The sequence below is a fragment of the Channa argus genome, chromosome 6 (genome assembly GCF_033026475.1).
Source record: "Channa argus isolate prfri chromosome 6, Channa argus male v1.0, whole genome shotgun sequence".
Taxonomy (NCBI): Eukaryota; Metazoa; Chordata; class Actinopteri; order Anabantiformes; family Channidae; genus Channa; species Channa argus.
Window position 1 is genome coordinate 28,871,045 of NC_090202.1, and position 16,112 is coordinate 28,887,156.

General features: G+C 38.4%; 3 protein-coding genes across 3 annotated transcripts; all 3 read right to left on the reverse strand.

Moving 5' to 3' along the window:
• Nucleotides 1–1,854: 1,854 nt before the first annotated feature.
• Nucleotides 1,855–2,814, reverse strand: LOC137129289 (olfactory receptor 52K1-like). Its single transcript, XM_067508263.1, has one exon. It carries the CDS (start codon nucleotides 2,812–2,814, stop codon nucleotides 1,855–1,857), a length of 960 nt encoding a protein of 319 aa, XP_067364364.1.
• A 6,667-nt stretch (nucleotides 2,815–9,481) lies between these two features.
• Nucleotides 9,482–11,469, reverse strand: LOC137129290 (olfactory receptor 52E8-like). Its single transcript, XM_067508264.1, has 3 exons — nucleotides 11,448–11,469; nucleotides 11,195–11,327; nucleotides 9,482–10,412 (listed from the first exon to the last, which is right to left on the reverse strand). Exons 1-3 carry the CDS (start codon nucleotides 11,467–11,469, stop codon nucleotides 9,482–9,484), a joined length of 1,086 nt encoding a protein of 361 aa, XP_067364365.1.
• Nucleotides 11,470–13,919: 2,450 nt separating this feature from the next.
• LOC137129291 (olfactory receptor 52N5-like) lies at nucleotides 13,920–14,867 on the reverse strand. Its single transcript, XM_067508265.1, has one exon. The coding sequence runs from the start codon at nucleotides 14,865–14,867 to the stop codon at nucleotides 13,920–13,922; it is 948 nt and encodes a 315-aa protein (XP_067364366.1).
• Between the last annotated feature and the right edge of the window lie 1,245 nt (nucleotides 14,868–16,112).

The following is a 16,112-nucleotide window of genomic DNA, read 5'->3' on the forward strand; positions in this document are numbered from 1 at the left end:
CCAGGAGAAACACAATACACTGTCATTATGAATAATTTATTCAACAAACCTCACAAAGAGCCGACGTGGTTCATCTTTCCTTAGGATGCTTAGATTCAGATCACAAAACTAAAAACACAATGAAATTAAAGCTTTAACCAATAGAATGAAATAATTCAACCTGATTTTTTTCAGCTGTGTCAGTATATAGAGGTAAGAATAGGATGAGGCCCTGAGACGTCCAAATGGGAGTCAAGATAAGTCAGATAACAAGATTCCTCTAATATCACATCATTCTGCTGCCTTAAAGAAAGCCAAGACTTTGAAATCTTAAATATGAGGACTATCACATGAAGAGCTGCAGACAGTTTAGCGCAAATGAAACTAAATCAGCTGGTTCATCTTCTTTTTTAGTGGCTGTCACTGAAAGAACACAGTCTGCAGTTTAATTATGTCAGCTGAGGATTCTCCTCCAGCCACACCTCCCTGCTGAACCGCTGACTCAGCAGAGACAAACACTGTTGGTGACTGAAACCACATTAAGGGAGATGACAGACACCAAGACACCAGATTTCTAATAGACTTTATAAACTGGAATTTAAAAAGTGAAACTTTAGGATTTATGTGTATTTCTGACAAACTGTTGCTGCAATAACATCTCATAGTTGTGGAAAAGTGTATCTAAGTACCTTGTATGTTATCTACTTAATTGTCTCCTTTATGTCTGTGTGTCTATTGTTCTGCACTCTGCATAATGGCTATTGCAACACCAGAATTACTCTTTATGATTAATCTATGTATTTGTCTATTTAGGAGACTTTTCCAAAAGTAACCTGCTGATGAGGTCATGGTCATAATTTTGACAGGTTTGGGTGTAAAGTTCGGCAATGGCCAAACCTTCAGTGATGAGTGGATTCAGTTTTGCACTGCTATATACAGACTGGAGATTCTGTTGTTCAGTTTGTCCTCACTGATTTACTAAATTAAGTGAGTAAAACAATAGAAATACAGCCACTTGATCATTTCTAGCATCACGTTCACATGAAACTGCTTAATTCTCAAGCTTATCACTGAGCCTGGTAAAAATTAACATATAATTGTCATTAAAACGTTAAAAAACATTAAAAATGAAGAAACCTGCTCAATACCAATTTAAAAAACATTAATAAGTTGGTATTTGAGCTGTTAGTCTTTAAGTACAATAAACTGTTTACTGTGTGTTGCAAGGGTCTATGTCAGTTAGAAGGTTTGCCTTCAGACTGTAGTTTTGCAGTGATACATTTATGAGTAACACAGCCAGTCACTAAAGGAAGCAAGGTAGAGGCTGTTAAGGAAAACAAATGGTATATATTTTGTAAGCTGATGAAACAAGATATTACACTAAATTATTATTATTTTTGAAAATAATAATAATAGCTAAGCCCTGCTTTCCCTCTCTGAGTCACTAGTGGTTTGTAGAAATAGGGATACAGAAGAAATTTTCCCAGAGATGGGACTTGAACACCCTACAAACAGGAGCCTCAGCAAGATGTTCCCAGTTCACCATCATTATTTGCTTGGGTTTGCCTGGTCTATCTGACAGTCTCCCCTGCCATCTCCTGCTCCTGCTCACAGCTCCTGATAATCTGTCTAAATGAAATCCAACTGAAATATATTGGCAAGACCTAAACCAGAGCCTCAAAATGCCACTGGATAATCCAGGGTACAATAAATTCTGCACAATTTTTAAAGATCTAAAACATTTAATGATAATATTGATCAAAATCCTGAGCTTTCCATGTCATTTCTTTTTTATGAGTTTCCAATTTCCTTCTTGCCCTGGAGTAAATGTAGTTTTAAAGAACAGAGATATTCAACATTTTCTTCAAAAGACTCTTAAGAATGGGGAACAGTTTTGAAAAGGAAACGACACATCAGAGTCTTATGGATTTGCTGTCTGATTTCAGTGGTTCTGACACCATAAATGATTGGGTTGAAACAGCTTGGAAAGAACAAGTACATCACACTGAAGAAAACCCGAAAGGCTGCTGGAAGATTGTTTCTGATCCGATATGACAGAAAAGCAACAAGTATAATGATCAGGCTGACAGTCATGACCACAATGTGTGTGACACAGGTGTGTAGAGCCTTAACACCCGATTTCCCCGAACTCAACACTGAGCTGAATATGATGATGTAAGAGGCACTGATAAAGATGAAGTCAGCTACAGGGATGAGAAACACAGTCAACAGCCCCACCAGGTTGTTAATGGCAGTGCTTCCACAGGCCAATTCCACCAAGGCCATGTGCTCACAGAAACAGTGGTCTATCACATTACTGAAGCAGAATGACAATTTTCTTGCTAGACTCACAATCACAGTGATCATGAGGACATTTCTGATCACAAGGGGGATCACAAACTTGAGAAATCTGTGTAAAGCCATGTTTTCATGGTAGTAGAGTGGTGTGCAGATGGCAAAGTATCGGTCCAGAGCCATCCACAGCAACAGTGTCGACTGAAAAGCTCCTAACAAATGAACGAAAAACATCTGAACCAAGCAGCCGCTCAGAGAGATTCCCCTCCAGTCAAACAGGAAGCTCAGCAGCATGCTGGGGACGAAGAACAGCGGGAGGCTCAAGTCCACGAAGGCCATGCCGGCAATGAGGATGTACATCGGTGAGTGGAGGCTTTTCTGTGAAATGACAACAAACAGCAGCAGGGAGTTGGCCGACAGTGACACAATGAACATGACGGAGAATGGAATGAAGAGGATGGGCCTGAGTGCTCCGAGGTTATTGAAGCCATTGAGAATGAAGATTTGATGTGAGGAGATGTTGTCTCTCAGTGGCTCCATTGTCCAATTCACCAGTCGCCTCCTGTAGCAGAAGTTTACTTCAGTAATAAGCCTAAAAACCAACTTGTTTATTCCTTAAGAGGACAATATGCAAACCAAATTTTTGCAAAAATCTACTCATATGACACTTAAAAATATACATTTTTGTGGGGACACCCACACTGTAACATCTGGCATCACTCCAACATTAATGTGACACCTTGTTTTAGCACCATATAGAAACATTACATATCATAGAAATCTGTGGGCATCCTCAGTCATCCAGCTTGACATAATATATAATATACAAAGATAAAGCAACCTATAAATACTCATTTGAATAGTTCAAATAAAAGAAAAAAGTGTCTATAAAGTAATTCAAGTAGCTATAGTTCAAGCAAGTGAAACACAAAACACTAGTTACAAATGAATGTAGTAATACTGTTTCAAAAAAATATTTAATATTTGTTTACTTTTAACATAATATTTTAACTCTCAAAATAGAATCCCTCATAAAATCATTTACTTTTGAATGCAATTTGGACACTTGGTGCAATTAATCAAAGGACTCATTAGTTGCACCAGATGTGCTTGAAATAAAACAAAAAAAGTGCTAATACGTTTTGAAGAAAGTGGCACCTGGCAAACAACCAAGCATTCTGATAGACTTGGAACAATTATATGCACATTGTGCAAAATTATTAACAATTTATGTTACTTCTGATGTTAAAAGGAACAGTTTAACTAATTGAAATGTTATTAAATTATCATGGTGATGTAAAAAAACAACCTTTGTTTTATCCTTTTTGCTATTTCAAAGTAATGGAACACAAAGTTTTACTGCGTATGTAAGGGTCTATTTGTAAGGAAATATTATATCAGTGAAAAAATGTCAGCATCGGTAAATGAGGGAATCGTGTGTAAAAGAAGTTAGAACCTTTACTAGAAAATGTGTTGGTAGCTAAAAATCAGAAAACACTAAACAGAAAATGCATTTTGTTAAGGAAAAGTAAAACATCAACATGGCAACAAACCTCACAGACGGCAGACAAGCTCAACTCTCCTCGGTTTTACATTGAAGAGACAACTCTGAAATTAAATATTTGTTTTTATGTATCAGTATTAAACAAATGACTATTAATTCATATATATGATAATGGAACTAGCAAAGAAAACGAATTAGACTCACCCCATCTGATTCTTCTGCTGCTTTGAAAACAATTACCAAAAATAAATAAAATGGAAAAGATGCAGACAGCTCAGCTCTTCAGAAGAGAAATCAGTAGATCTTCTTTGTTGTTGGTATTGACTATGTTCAATTTACAGCATGATGATATTAGTCACCAATTGTCCTCCATCTGTCCCTGGTGAACCACTGACTGCATTTTCATACCCCCCATCTGATGCTGCTATTGTCTACAGGGACAAAGTTGGACTGAAAATACCCCAGAGCAACGTTATTCTGGAACAGAATTAAGAAACAAAATAAAACCAGTTAGAAAGTACAGAACTCAGGATGAATGTTTAAATCAGTACAACTTTTGCAAATTTGTGTGCACATCTTGGTAATTTATTACCAACTTTTACATTGACAATGCTGTAAATGTAAAAAATGTTTCCTAATTGGCTGCAGAGATATATTTTGGATGAAGCAAACATATCAGTGCAGAGGAGCCTTTACTTGACAAACATGCTACTACTTGAACAACTGATCTGATAATTACAACACTTCCTTAAACATGAACCTACGTACAACCCAATTCAAAACAAGTTGGAAAGATGTGTACGTAAAGAACTTAATGACCAGTTGCTGGAGTTTAGCAGAGGAATGTTGTCCCTTTTTCTGATGCAGGATTGTAGCTGCTTAAGAGTTCTGGGCCTTTGTTGCTGGATTTTACGTTTTATGATGCACCAAATGTTTTCTGTTGGTGAAAGGTCTGGACTGGAGACAGGCCAGTTCAGTACCAGGACTCTTCTCCTGTGAAGCCATGCTGTTGTGATGGATGCAGTGTGTGGTTTAGCATTGTCTTGCTGAAATATGTGAGACCTTCCCTGAAAGACGTTGTCTGGATGGGAGCATATGTTGCTCTAAAACCTCTATGTCCTTTTCAGCATTGATGGTGTCTTTCCAGATGTGTAAGCTGTCCACATCATAGGCACTAATGCCCCCCTCATCAGAGATGCAGGCTTTTGAACTGACCGCTCATAACAACTTGGATGGTCTCTCTCCTCTTTAGTTCACGGGACATAGCGTCTTTGGTTTACAAAAATTACAAATTAAAACACTGTATTTATTTGACCACAGAACAGTTTTACATTTTGCCTCCGACCATTTGAAATGAGCTTTGGTCCAGAGAACACAGCAGCATTTCTGGATCGTGTTCACATCTGGCTTCTTTTTTGCATGATACAGCTTTAACTTACATTTGTGGATTGTACTGTGAACTGTGTTCAGGCCTGTTTTAATGCAGTGCTGCCTGAGGGCCAGAAGACCACGCGCATCCAGTCTTGACCTTCAACCTTGTCCCGTGTGAATAGAGATTCCTCCTGATTCTCTGAATCTTTTGATTATATTATAAACTGTAGATGGTGCGATGTTCAAAGGCTTTGCAATTTTACACTGATAAACATTTTTCTGAAATTATTCCACAATGTTTAGACAGTCTTTTACTCACCTCTTGCCCATTTACCTAATTAGTTGTCAAATGCTCCTCCATTTGTTTTTTTATTTGCAGTGACTACTTTTCCAGCCCTTTGTTGCCCCTTTCAACTTTTTTGAGAAGTGTGCTTCCAACAAATTCAAAATGAGCTAATATTTTCCATGAAATGGTAAAATGACTCAGATCTATTTTATCTAATCCTTTGCTTGTATTGTGGAGGTCTTTGTAACTGTCTTCAGACTAGTCCAGCAAAAGGACAAATTCAGCTGGAGCACACCTCAGCCATTCACTTTTTTTCTACTTCCCGACCGATGCTACACAGATTCATCTTGCAGCACAGACTCAGACCTTTCTTTCTTTCTGCTTTTGACACAGCCACTGAATTTATCAAAATTTAACAGCTTTGCACAGAAACTAGGTTTTTATTTAACCACACTTTCAGAACCTTTACAGATTCTTATCCACATCACCATCCTCACCTTAATTGATTCTCCAATAGGATATACTTTATTCCATTTCCCAAGCTCCCATTCACAAAAGAGACAAGTTGTTTGCCTGTCGTGAGGCTGTCCAAGAATCTCTCGGGTTTAGCCCTGCTGAACTAGTATTTGGGTGGGAGACACGGGGTCAAAACTCTCAAAAACATTTACAATTGGGCTATTCTCTGACTAGGGATGCCATCTTCTCTCTGTACGTGGTTCAACTTTCTGTGTTAAATTCTCTGGTCCTTATGTTGCAAAGAAAAAGCTGGAGAAATACCTGAAGTACCCTTTCTAGAAAAAGCAACAGCATCACCAGGGGCCCCTATTTCTAAGGTAATCACTTCCCCTTTTGATTCGGCAGGTAACTGTAATACTGTCTCACTACTTGTTCCACCTTCTTAGTAATCGGAATGCGCATTCAGAATTTCCCACCTCGGTTTAATGACATGTCTACTCAAACTACGGTCACAAAGCATGACATTGTCTTGAATAACCCCACACTAATCAAGCAGCGTGCCTATTGGGTTAATCCAGTTAAAAGAGAAATTATGAAAAAGGAAGTTGACTACCTAGTTCAAAATGGGTGTGCTGTTCCAACTTTCAGCTCCAGGACTTCACCTTGTCTTCTAGACACAAATTCTGTCAGGTTTTTGTATGTGGACCCAAAGGTAGCACAGAGACAGGTATGTAAAAATAAGTAATTTATTTAAATGAAGGGAACACCAGGTGACTATGACTTAAAACAATGACTAGGGAGAGTAGGCAGAAAATACAGGACACACGAACCAAGGATTAAACTTACTTACTACAGACGGCAAGATAACAGAAAAGGGAGAACTAAAAATCACTCCAACTAGGAGGACAAAACTACTCAAAGGACATGTGCAGACTAGAAATAAACCATATAAAAGGGAACACAAATCAGGAGGGAACTAACAACCAGACAGAGTAATACAACAGGAGAAACTGAGTAGGTACCGGGCTCGGACTACAAAGGAACAATATAGCCGAGGGAAACGAAAATATAGGCCGTGAACCAAACCTAACTAAGAAGTAGACACAGATAAAGCAAGGGGATAATTGAAATGGCACATAACAACTAGGGACTAAACAGCTAACAACAGAACCCGTGAAAAACAGAGCGAACGTAAGGAGACAAAACAATAACCAAACCTAAGACCAGGGGTCAGGAAACTCTTGTTGCTCTTTTGATGACTCCATCTGGCTCGCAGATAAATCTTAGCTGACATTTAACACGGTAAGTAATGAATAATTCCGCTGACATTTTAAAGTAAAACAGTACAGAAATTACAGTGTTAAAAATAACGTTCAAAATAAAAAAACATTTTCATGAATTTTAATCCATACATCCATTTTCTACCCCACCTGTTCAGGGATACTAGTCGCTGGAGCCAATCCCAGCTGTCCTACGGGGTGCGGGAGGGTCCTACACCAAAGCTGTATTTTTATTGGATAACGGCCTGCACGGGTTGTTGTGAGGACAAGTAGTAAACTTCCCTCCTTTTAATCAAATAGTCCGCTAGGTATTTTATGCAGAGCAAACCCTTTTGACGGGAAAAAGAAATAAAGATGAGGAGTACCGTACGTTTCAGCATGAATGGACAAAGCGTGGTCTGCGGTGTGTCTAATATCCATTGATAAAATTTCATCAATGAAACGGTCAAATGCCGTATGTTTGGTTCTACGCTTGCATGTGAGCAGTCGTTCTCACACCAAAAAAAAAATAAAATTTAAAAACAAATTCAAGAGCAACCTACGCTCAGGTTTAACGAAGCCTCAACTCCTGCATGAAGCTTAACCTCACCAAGTATCAACCAAACTACAAAGCCATCAGCAAAACCATGCAGCACCATAAGTTGCATTAATGGTAATAAGTATTTTATTTATTATTGATTAGCTTCAGTATAACAATGCTATTAAAAAGAATAAATTCCAACTTATTATACTCTATAAAAAATATTGTATGGCTCTCACGAAAATACATTTTAAAATATGTGGCTTTCATGGCTGTCTCAGCTAAAAAGTTTCCCGACCCCTGCCGTAGACCAAGATGTGGGTAACAGAAAAGCATCAGAGCACAGGCAAGAGTCCAAAAAAACCATGAGCCAGGGAAACTCGAAGGCGGGGTGAGGCACAGCTTGCAGAGACTGGGTTTAAAAGGGCAGGGTGATAGCAATTGTGAGCGGTAATGACTGGTGAAGCTGGAGACAAAAACTGGGGACAGGAAGTGAAGAAAAGGAGGAACAAAATAAAGGTCCAGGGCAGGAAGTGGACAAGAGTGTCGGATCATGACAAAATCGGATGGAAGCCCCAGATTCTGCGGGTTGGTGCCTTATTGTGCATTTTAAACGAAACCTGTAGCCCAGACAGCCAGGTTTTTGTTTGGATTTTGATTCCTCACTCATGCTGTAGGTAAAAGCAGGCCCTATTTTGTTTTGTTATTAATTTCTATGATATAGCACAACCTCCTGATCCTGTCCTCCCCACTTGTGTTCACTAGTTTTTTTTTCAATACACTGAGAATGGACTGTAAGTCTGTAAGACTGTAAGTGCCCTTGCCTTTTGATTTATTTTGGTTGTCCTGTGCTATTGCCCCCTCTTCCCACAGCCCACTGTGTGGTTGGGGTAGTGACCTTACTGAAAAGTACATAGAGCTTTTAAAGCAACATATGCTCCCATCCAGACAATGACTCTTTCAGGGAACATCTTGCATATTTCAGTAGGACAATAGTAAACCACACACTGCATCCATAACAACAGCATGGCTTCACAAGAGAAGAGTCCGGGTGCTGACCTAGCCTGTCTGCAGTCCAGACCTTTCACCAACAGAAAACATTTCATGCATCAAAAACAAAAAAATTCAGCAGCTGTTGAGCAGCTAGAATCCTGTATCAGACAATAATGGGACAACATTCCTCCTTTAAAACCCCAGCAACTGGTCGCCTCACTTTGAGGAGATGTTCATAGACAATTTCTAAAAGAAGAGGGGATGCTACATGGTAAACATCACCCTGTTCCAACTTTTTAAAGATGTCTTGCTGCCATTAAATTTAAAATGATCTAATACTTTTCATGAAATGTTAAAATTGCTCATTTTCAACATCTGATATGTTGTTTATGTTTTATTGTGAATAAATGAGTTTATGAGATTTGTAAACTATTGCATTGTTTTTATTTAAATCTTACATAGTGTCCTAACTTTTTTGAATTGGGGTTGCATTTTTTTTTATCTTAAACTAAATACTAAGTCAAAATTAATATGTTGGAAATGTTATTGTCATATGGTAGGCTGTCTTCTACATAATAACTATCATGAATTAAAAAGGGTGTTACAGACTTTTTCTGACAAGTTTACTCAATGCATGTCAGCCAAATGATAAATGAGCACTTACAATAACTCAAAATTGCAATATGGTGCATGTTTATTTGTAAGTACTAAAAGCATTTTCATTTTGCCATGATTAATTTTCATCAATATATGCCTCTTTTTAGCAGACATATTTTACATTATACATTTTTATTTGTTTAAGTTTGGGGCACAGTTTTGACAAAGTGACAGGTCAGAATCTTCAGTATCTGCTGTCGGATCTCTTTAGTTCTGATACCGTAGATGATTGGGTTGAAACAGCTGGGGAACAATGGGTACATGGTGCTGAAAAAAACTCGAATGGCTGCAGGAAGACTGTTTCTGATCCGGAATGAAAGGTAAGCAGTAAGTGCAATGATCAGACTGACGCTGATTACCACAATGTGCGTAACACATGTATGAAGAGCTTTTGCACTTGATATCCCTGAGCTCAGCACAGAGGTGAAAATGATTATGTAAGAAGTGAGGGTAAACAAGAAATCAACCACAATGACGAGGAACACTGAAATTAACCCCACCAGGCTGTTGATGGCAGTGCTTCCACAGGCCAGCTCCACCAAGGCCATGTGCTCACAGAAACAGCCTTCTATCACATTACTTAAGCAGAATGTCAGCCTTCCTGCTAGGATCACTACTACCATAACTAAGAACACATTTCTGATCAAAAGTGGAATCACAAACTTTAGAAATTTTGGTAAAGCCATGCATTCATTGTAGTAGAGAGGTCTGCAGATGGCAAAGTATCGGTCCAGGGCCATCCATCCCAACAACGTGGACTGAAAAGCTCCTACAAAGTGAATAAAGTACATCTGAAACAAGCAGCCGTTCAGAGAGATTCCCCTCCAGTCAAACAAGAAGCTCAGCAGCATGTTGGGAACAAAGACCAGTGGGAGGCTCAGGTCCACGAATGCCATTCCAGCAATAAGAATGTACATCGGTGAATGGAGGCTTCTTTGGGAAATGACAACGTACAGCAGCAGAGAGTTAGCTGACAGCGACAAGATGAACATGATGGAGAAGGGAAGGAAGAGAACAGGCCTCAGGGTTTGAAGCTCATTAAAACCATTGAGAATAAAGTGTCTGTGGGAGGAAATATTCATCTTCTTCTCCTTGTAAAACTACCTCTTCCACAGCTTTAGATCAACCCACCTGAACAGAGGAACAGAAAAATTATTTGGTTTTGTCTGAAAGTACTTTGTAAAAAGAGATTTAACAAAACATTTAAAAAACAGGACCAGAGATTGTTGCCAGGTCAGCCACAAAATTACATTATGTAGAAAAATAAGACAAAAACTAAGTTAAAATTACTATTAAATCATTTTCTCAGAAAGTATTTTACACCAGTAATGTTCCACACAGTGAAGGCGGAATGTTATCAGTTAACAATCCCACAATGATGATTATAGTCTTACATTTGTTGATGAAGTTATATTGTGCTAATTTATTACTAAAGAGTCATAAACACTAATTTTCAGGGTTTTTCTGGCAGCAATTTGCCTTATTTTGTTTTAAGAAAGCATTATTAAAGAGACCCACTGCATGTTAACCCCCCACCTCATAATCTTTTCATGCCTCAATATATTTGTCAGTTAACATTCTTTGTCATGACTTACACCTTTTCCTATATTTTGTCATAATTTTTTAATCCGAGGCTTCACACAAAATTAGTAATATTCTACTTACACATATGTTTGGTTTTACATTAAATGTCGATTAAAATATGTTGGAATCAAACGATTGAGTGTGTGAAATAAGATATTAGAACTTGTTAAATAGAAACATCACTATTTAGATTTCTAGATAAATCACTAGAATCCAGGAATAATGTATGACAGCAGAGCAAATGTCACAAAAAACTAATTAAAGTTGAAAAGCTGCTGCTCTGTAGCTCTTTTGTGATCATCTCTAAACACATTAACTGTCCTCCAACTATCCCAACACCCACCTGTCCTGGCTGAACCAGAGTCAGGACTTTAATGCTCTCTGTCTGATTCACGCCTTCAGCTGTGTGGAATGAAAATCCCAGAGAGCAACAGCATCACACAGTTTGTAATCCACGCTCACTAAATATTGGGATTTAGCAAGTGTGTACAACACCTGGTCCAAATGATCCAATGTTCCAACAGCTCAGGAACAGCAGGTACATGGTGCTAAACAAAACCCAATTGGCTGCAGGAAGACCCTTCCTAATTCGATATGACAGGAAAAGAGTTATAGAGCCCTGGGGGTACCCTATATCTCTTGTCCATTCTGTATTTCATTACTGGCCTACCACCTTCATCTGTAAACACATTCCCTCCTGGTGTAGAGCTTCATGTCATGCATAGTTGGTATCTGTAACTACTCTTAGTGATGGTCTGGCTAAGGGGGTTAAGCCCTACACAGAACAGGAGCGGGAACAGAGCATCTCCTCTGTAAATACTGTCCTTGTTGACTTCTAGGGTTGTTTTCATGCTTAACTTCTTAAAGTCCTATTGGTGTTGTATAGTTCCAAGCATTTCAGTATTCACATGTGAGGCATTGATTTTTGGCTTTCTTGTAGTTATACAGGTTGGTATATCTGGTCTTGTAGTCTTGAGTGACCATTTTATCTAACAAGTGGTGCCCTGCTCACTTATTGAGAAATGTACCTGCTCATCTTGGTTGCTATGATGCTTGACAGGAACTTCCATGTTGAGCAGAGACAGTTTAATGGGCTTCTCAGTTCAGATTCAGGAAGCAGACACCCTCTCTACTTTTAAGTTTAGGCTTAAAACCTTCCTCTTTGATAAAGCTTTTAGTTAGTTATAGTCATGCTGCTATAGGCTTAGACTGCTGGGGGACCCACCCCCTGATGTACTGAGATCCTTTATTCCTCTGAACCCTCTCTCCTCTCCTCTCACCCCACAATTGTCACCACTGTATCACATTAACTTTGTTTTCTCCCGAAGTTGTCTTTGTCATTTTTCTGTCTCCCTCTCTCTGTCCTTTTTTGCAGGTGTCCCCATCTTTGGAGCTGGAGCAGTGTGCAGCTACTGGTCCTACCAACCTGCCCGATGTCTTGTTGTTGCTTTTGCTGCTCTTTTCTTTTCTCTCTTCACTTTCCACTCACCCCAACCGATCAAGGCAGATGGCCGCCCACCCTGAGCCTGGTTCTGCTGGAGGTTTCTTCCGTTAAAGGGAGTGTTTAATCTCCACTGTTGCCTAGGACTTGCTCAAGGGGGAATTGTTGGGTTCACTCCATACATCTTTATAGTCTTGACTTTATTATGTAAAGTGCCTTGAGATGACTTTGTCTTTAATTGGTCTTATATAGTATATAAGTTGAATTGAATGAAAAAAAGTTTGTTGGCTGAAACTGCTCCCTTCTGGGGGTCCTTCAGGACTGTATAGTCTTCAGTTAAACATCAAGGGTAGGTTCCATCTATTAGTAGCTGGTCTATTTGTCTTTCCTATTGGTCATGGAGAGAAGTTAATTTCTTTAAATAGTAGGTGTGCATCATGTATGGGCCTGGTGGTGTCCAGTTCTTCATACGTGAGACCCTTTCTTGGATGTCTGTCATTGTGATGGTTACCAAATCTTGTTCAGGAAGATTTCTGTGGGTTGTTCTCCCATGTCTTTCCAGTATTTTTCGGTCTTCAGCCTTGGTTGGTCTGCTCTCATGTCATTACCCTGCTAGTGAGAGTGCACTTCAGATGGCTCAGTGGAGAACATCTGCTTTATCCTCTTGTCTTCAACTTCTCTGGTTTACCAGTTACCCACAACTACTCAACTACACAACTACAATGAAGTTAAGAAGCCCCCCTGTGCCCCCTTAAAAAAAACCTGGGCTACTTGTCTGACTCACGTAGAAATAAAATCCCTTACCTCTTTCAGCCAGTTTGCAAGGACCCCTTTGAGGCCAAGCAGACCCTTTCTTTGAGAACTTTCTTTTCAGTTTGTGGCTCCCAGACTGTGGAACGCACTGCCCTTGACTCTGCGTGTGGCTGATTCTGCTGATTCTTTTAAAAAGAAACTGAAGACATTCTTCTTCAGACAAGCTTTTAGCTGACTGGGCTCTTATGGTTGCATCCTTGTAGTTGTGTTTTATTTTATATTTGAAGTTTTATTGTCTCTAATATTTTCTCTTTTTACATTTTGTAAAGCACTTTGTGATTTTATCTGTGAAAGGTGCTATATAAATAAATTTTACTTACTTTTGCTTTAGTGATTTTAAATGTAACAATTTGTGTGTTTCATCAGGAAACTCCTGGACTATTGAGGTCTAAAAGCATTATTTAGCTCAGAGTGATCTCTAGAATGAAGGCATTGCATAAACACCACAGGGACAGGGACCTCAACTGATGTTCACAGGTCATTAAATTAATGTTTGTACTAACAAGTGTGCACGACAACCGCTACACCACCTGATCAAACTCACCAGTAAGTTGACTTATTTCCACACCTTCCTGACACCTCTTACCCTAGACAAACAAAATACAACAAGCCAAATACCACAGTCTATAACTTTTACAAAGACCATTACCATTGTTTTCATTGCTTTGTTCTCATTTATTATTTTCATCATAGAACAGTATATTCATGACATATATCCATTGAATATCTTTATTAGTTTCTTAGGAATGGGGCACAGTTTTGACAAAGCAGCAACATGTCAGCGTCTTCAAGATATGCTGTCGGATTTTGGTGGTTCTGATGCCATAGATTATTGGGTTGAAACAGCTAGGTAACAGTGGGTACATGGTGCTGAAGAAAACAGAAACAATGGGAGGAAGATGGTTTCTGAAACGGTATGATAAGAAAGCAGTAAGTGCAAGAATCACACTGATGCTGATGACCACAATGTGGGTGGTACAGGTGTGAAGTGTTCTGACACTGGATCTGCCAGACCTCACTACAGAGCTGAATATCAAAGCATAAGAGACGGCAATACAGATGACGTCAAGCACCATAATGAGGCAAATGGTCAGCAATCCCACCAGGTTGTTGATGGCAATGGTTCCACAGGCCAGCTCTACCAAGGCCATGTGCTCACAGAAACAGTGGTTTATCACATTTGAAGAACAGAATGACAATCTTCCTGCCAGACTCACAACCAGTGTGATCATAAGGACATTTCTTACCATGAGGGGGATCATAAACTTGAGGAATCTTGATAGTGACATGCATTTGTGGTAGTACAGAGGAGTGCAGATGGCAAAGTAGCGGTCCAGTGCCATCCACACCAGTACTGTGGACTGAAAAGCCCCAACAAGGTGAATGAAGTGCATCTGAACGAGGCAGCCAATCAGGGAAATTCCCTTCCAGTCAAACAAAAAGCTTAGCAGCATGTTGGGGACAGAGACTAGCGGGAAACATAGGTCCACAATTGCTAATCCACCAATCAGGATATACATTGGAGAGTGGAGGCTTCTTTGTGAAATAACAACATACAGCAGCATGGAGTTGGCTGACAGTGACAGGACAAACATAATGAGGAAAGGAATGAAAAGGAAATGTCTTAATGCGCCCAGTTCATTGAAGCCGTTAAGAATAAAGTGTTTATGCAAAGAGATGTTTTCCATTCTCCCGTCCTCATCAAACGTCTTTTTCCTGGGTTTCAGTCTGATCAGCCTAAAACTAAACACAAAACACGTGATCTAAGTCAATTAACTACCCACAGCTGCTCATTTGTGCAAAATACCTTAAACTGTTTATAATAACTTTGTTTACAAGAAACTAACTTACAAACCGAAGCCCACCAACAGCAATCTATATGAACAAAAAGAATCCTATTTATTAAATCTGATTAATTAATATGGCTCAAAAAAATCACAAAGTTTGCAAATATTCTGATTATCAATTAAGATGATACAAAAATATATGGTCATCTTTACTCTGACTCTGAAGGCAGCTGTAAGAGTCAGAGAAGTATAAGAAAAAACAGAATGAGAATATTGAGTATGTAAATAACACTATATATTAATAAATACATAATTGTGATTATTACATTTTTTTATAAAAAAGTAGTTTTCTGTATTGTTTCACAACAAATTACATTTTAAATTTTTGTAATCACATAATGGTAATCAATATCTCATTATATGTAAATCTAACCACATTAACATGACAGATACATGTCTGGCTAACTTTTGAACTATAGTTTGTTTTTATGCTTTGTATTTAATAATTGTTTTGCATTGTTGATTATAGTAGCAAGTAAAATGAAAAGATTTTTAAATCAGTTTTTTTGTTGGTTTTTTAGATTTAAATAATGTATTGTACATGTAAACCTCTTTAATACTGGAGACATGTACAATACAGAGCTTCTGTTCTCTTCACATAACTTTCAAATGACTTGAACTTGAATGTGTTCACTTTGGAATGGGGGAAAAATGGGACATTTTTTTCATTAACATATTTAATGCACATTTAGCTAGTTCAAAAGTGCATTTTAAATTACTCAAGAGAATCCAAACTTTTGCATTAATTATTTTTTTTATTATTTTACAATACCATTTTTTTTCTCCTGGATTGGATTTGTTACTTTTGATAATGCATGTTCAATAATTATCATGTAGATTAAAACAAATATTTGTTTTGGTCTGACATTTTAAAGTAATGGGCACCAAACTGTATTCCTCAAAATGTTAAATTAAATCTCCTGCAGTTTTTCTCAGTTTCTCTCATAACTTACAGTTTTCCACATATTTTAAAAATGAGTACATAAAACATGTGGCATAACACCATTTAAGCTACCGGGCACTATGTGTTTGTCCATTTTGTAATGAGGCTCCAGGTCCAGCCAACTACTCTATAAGGACAACATG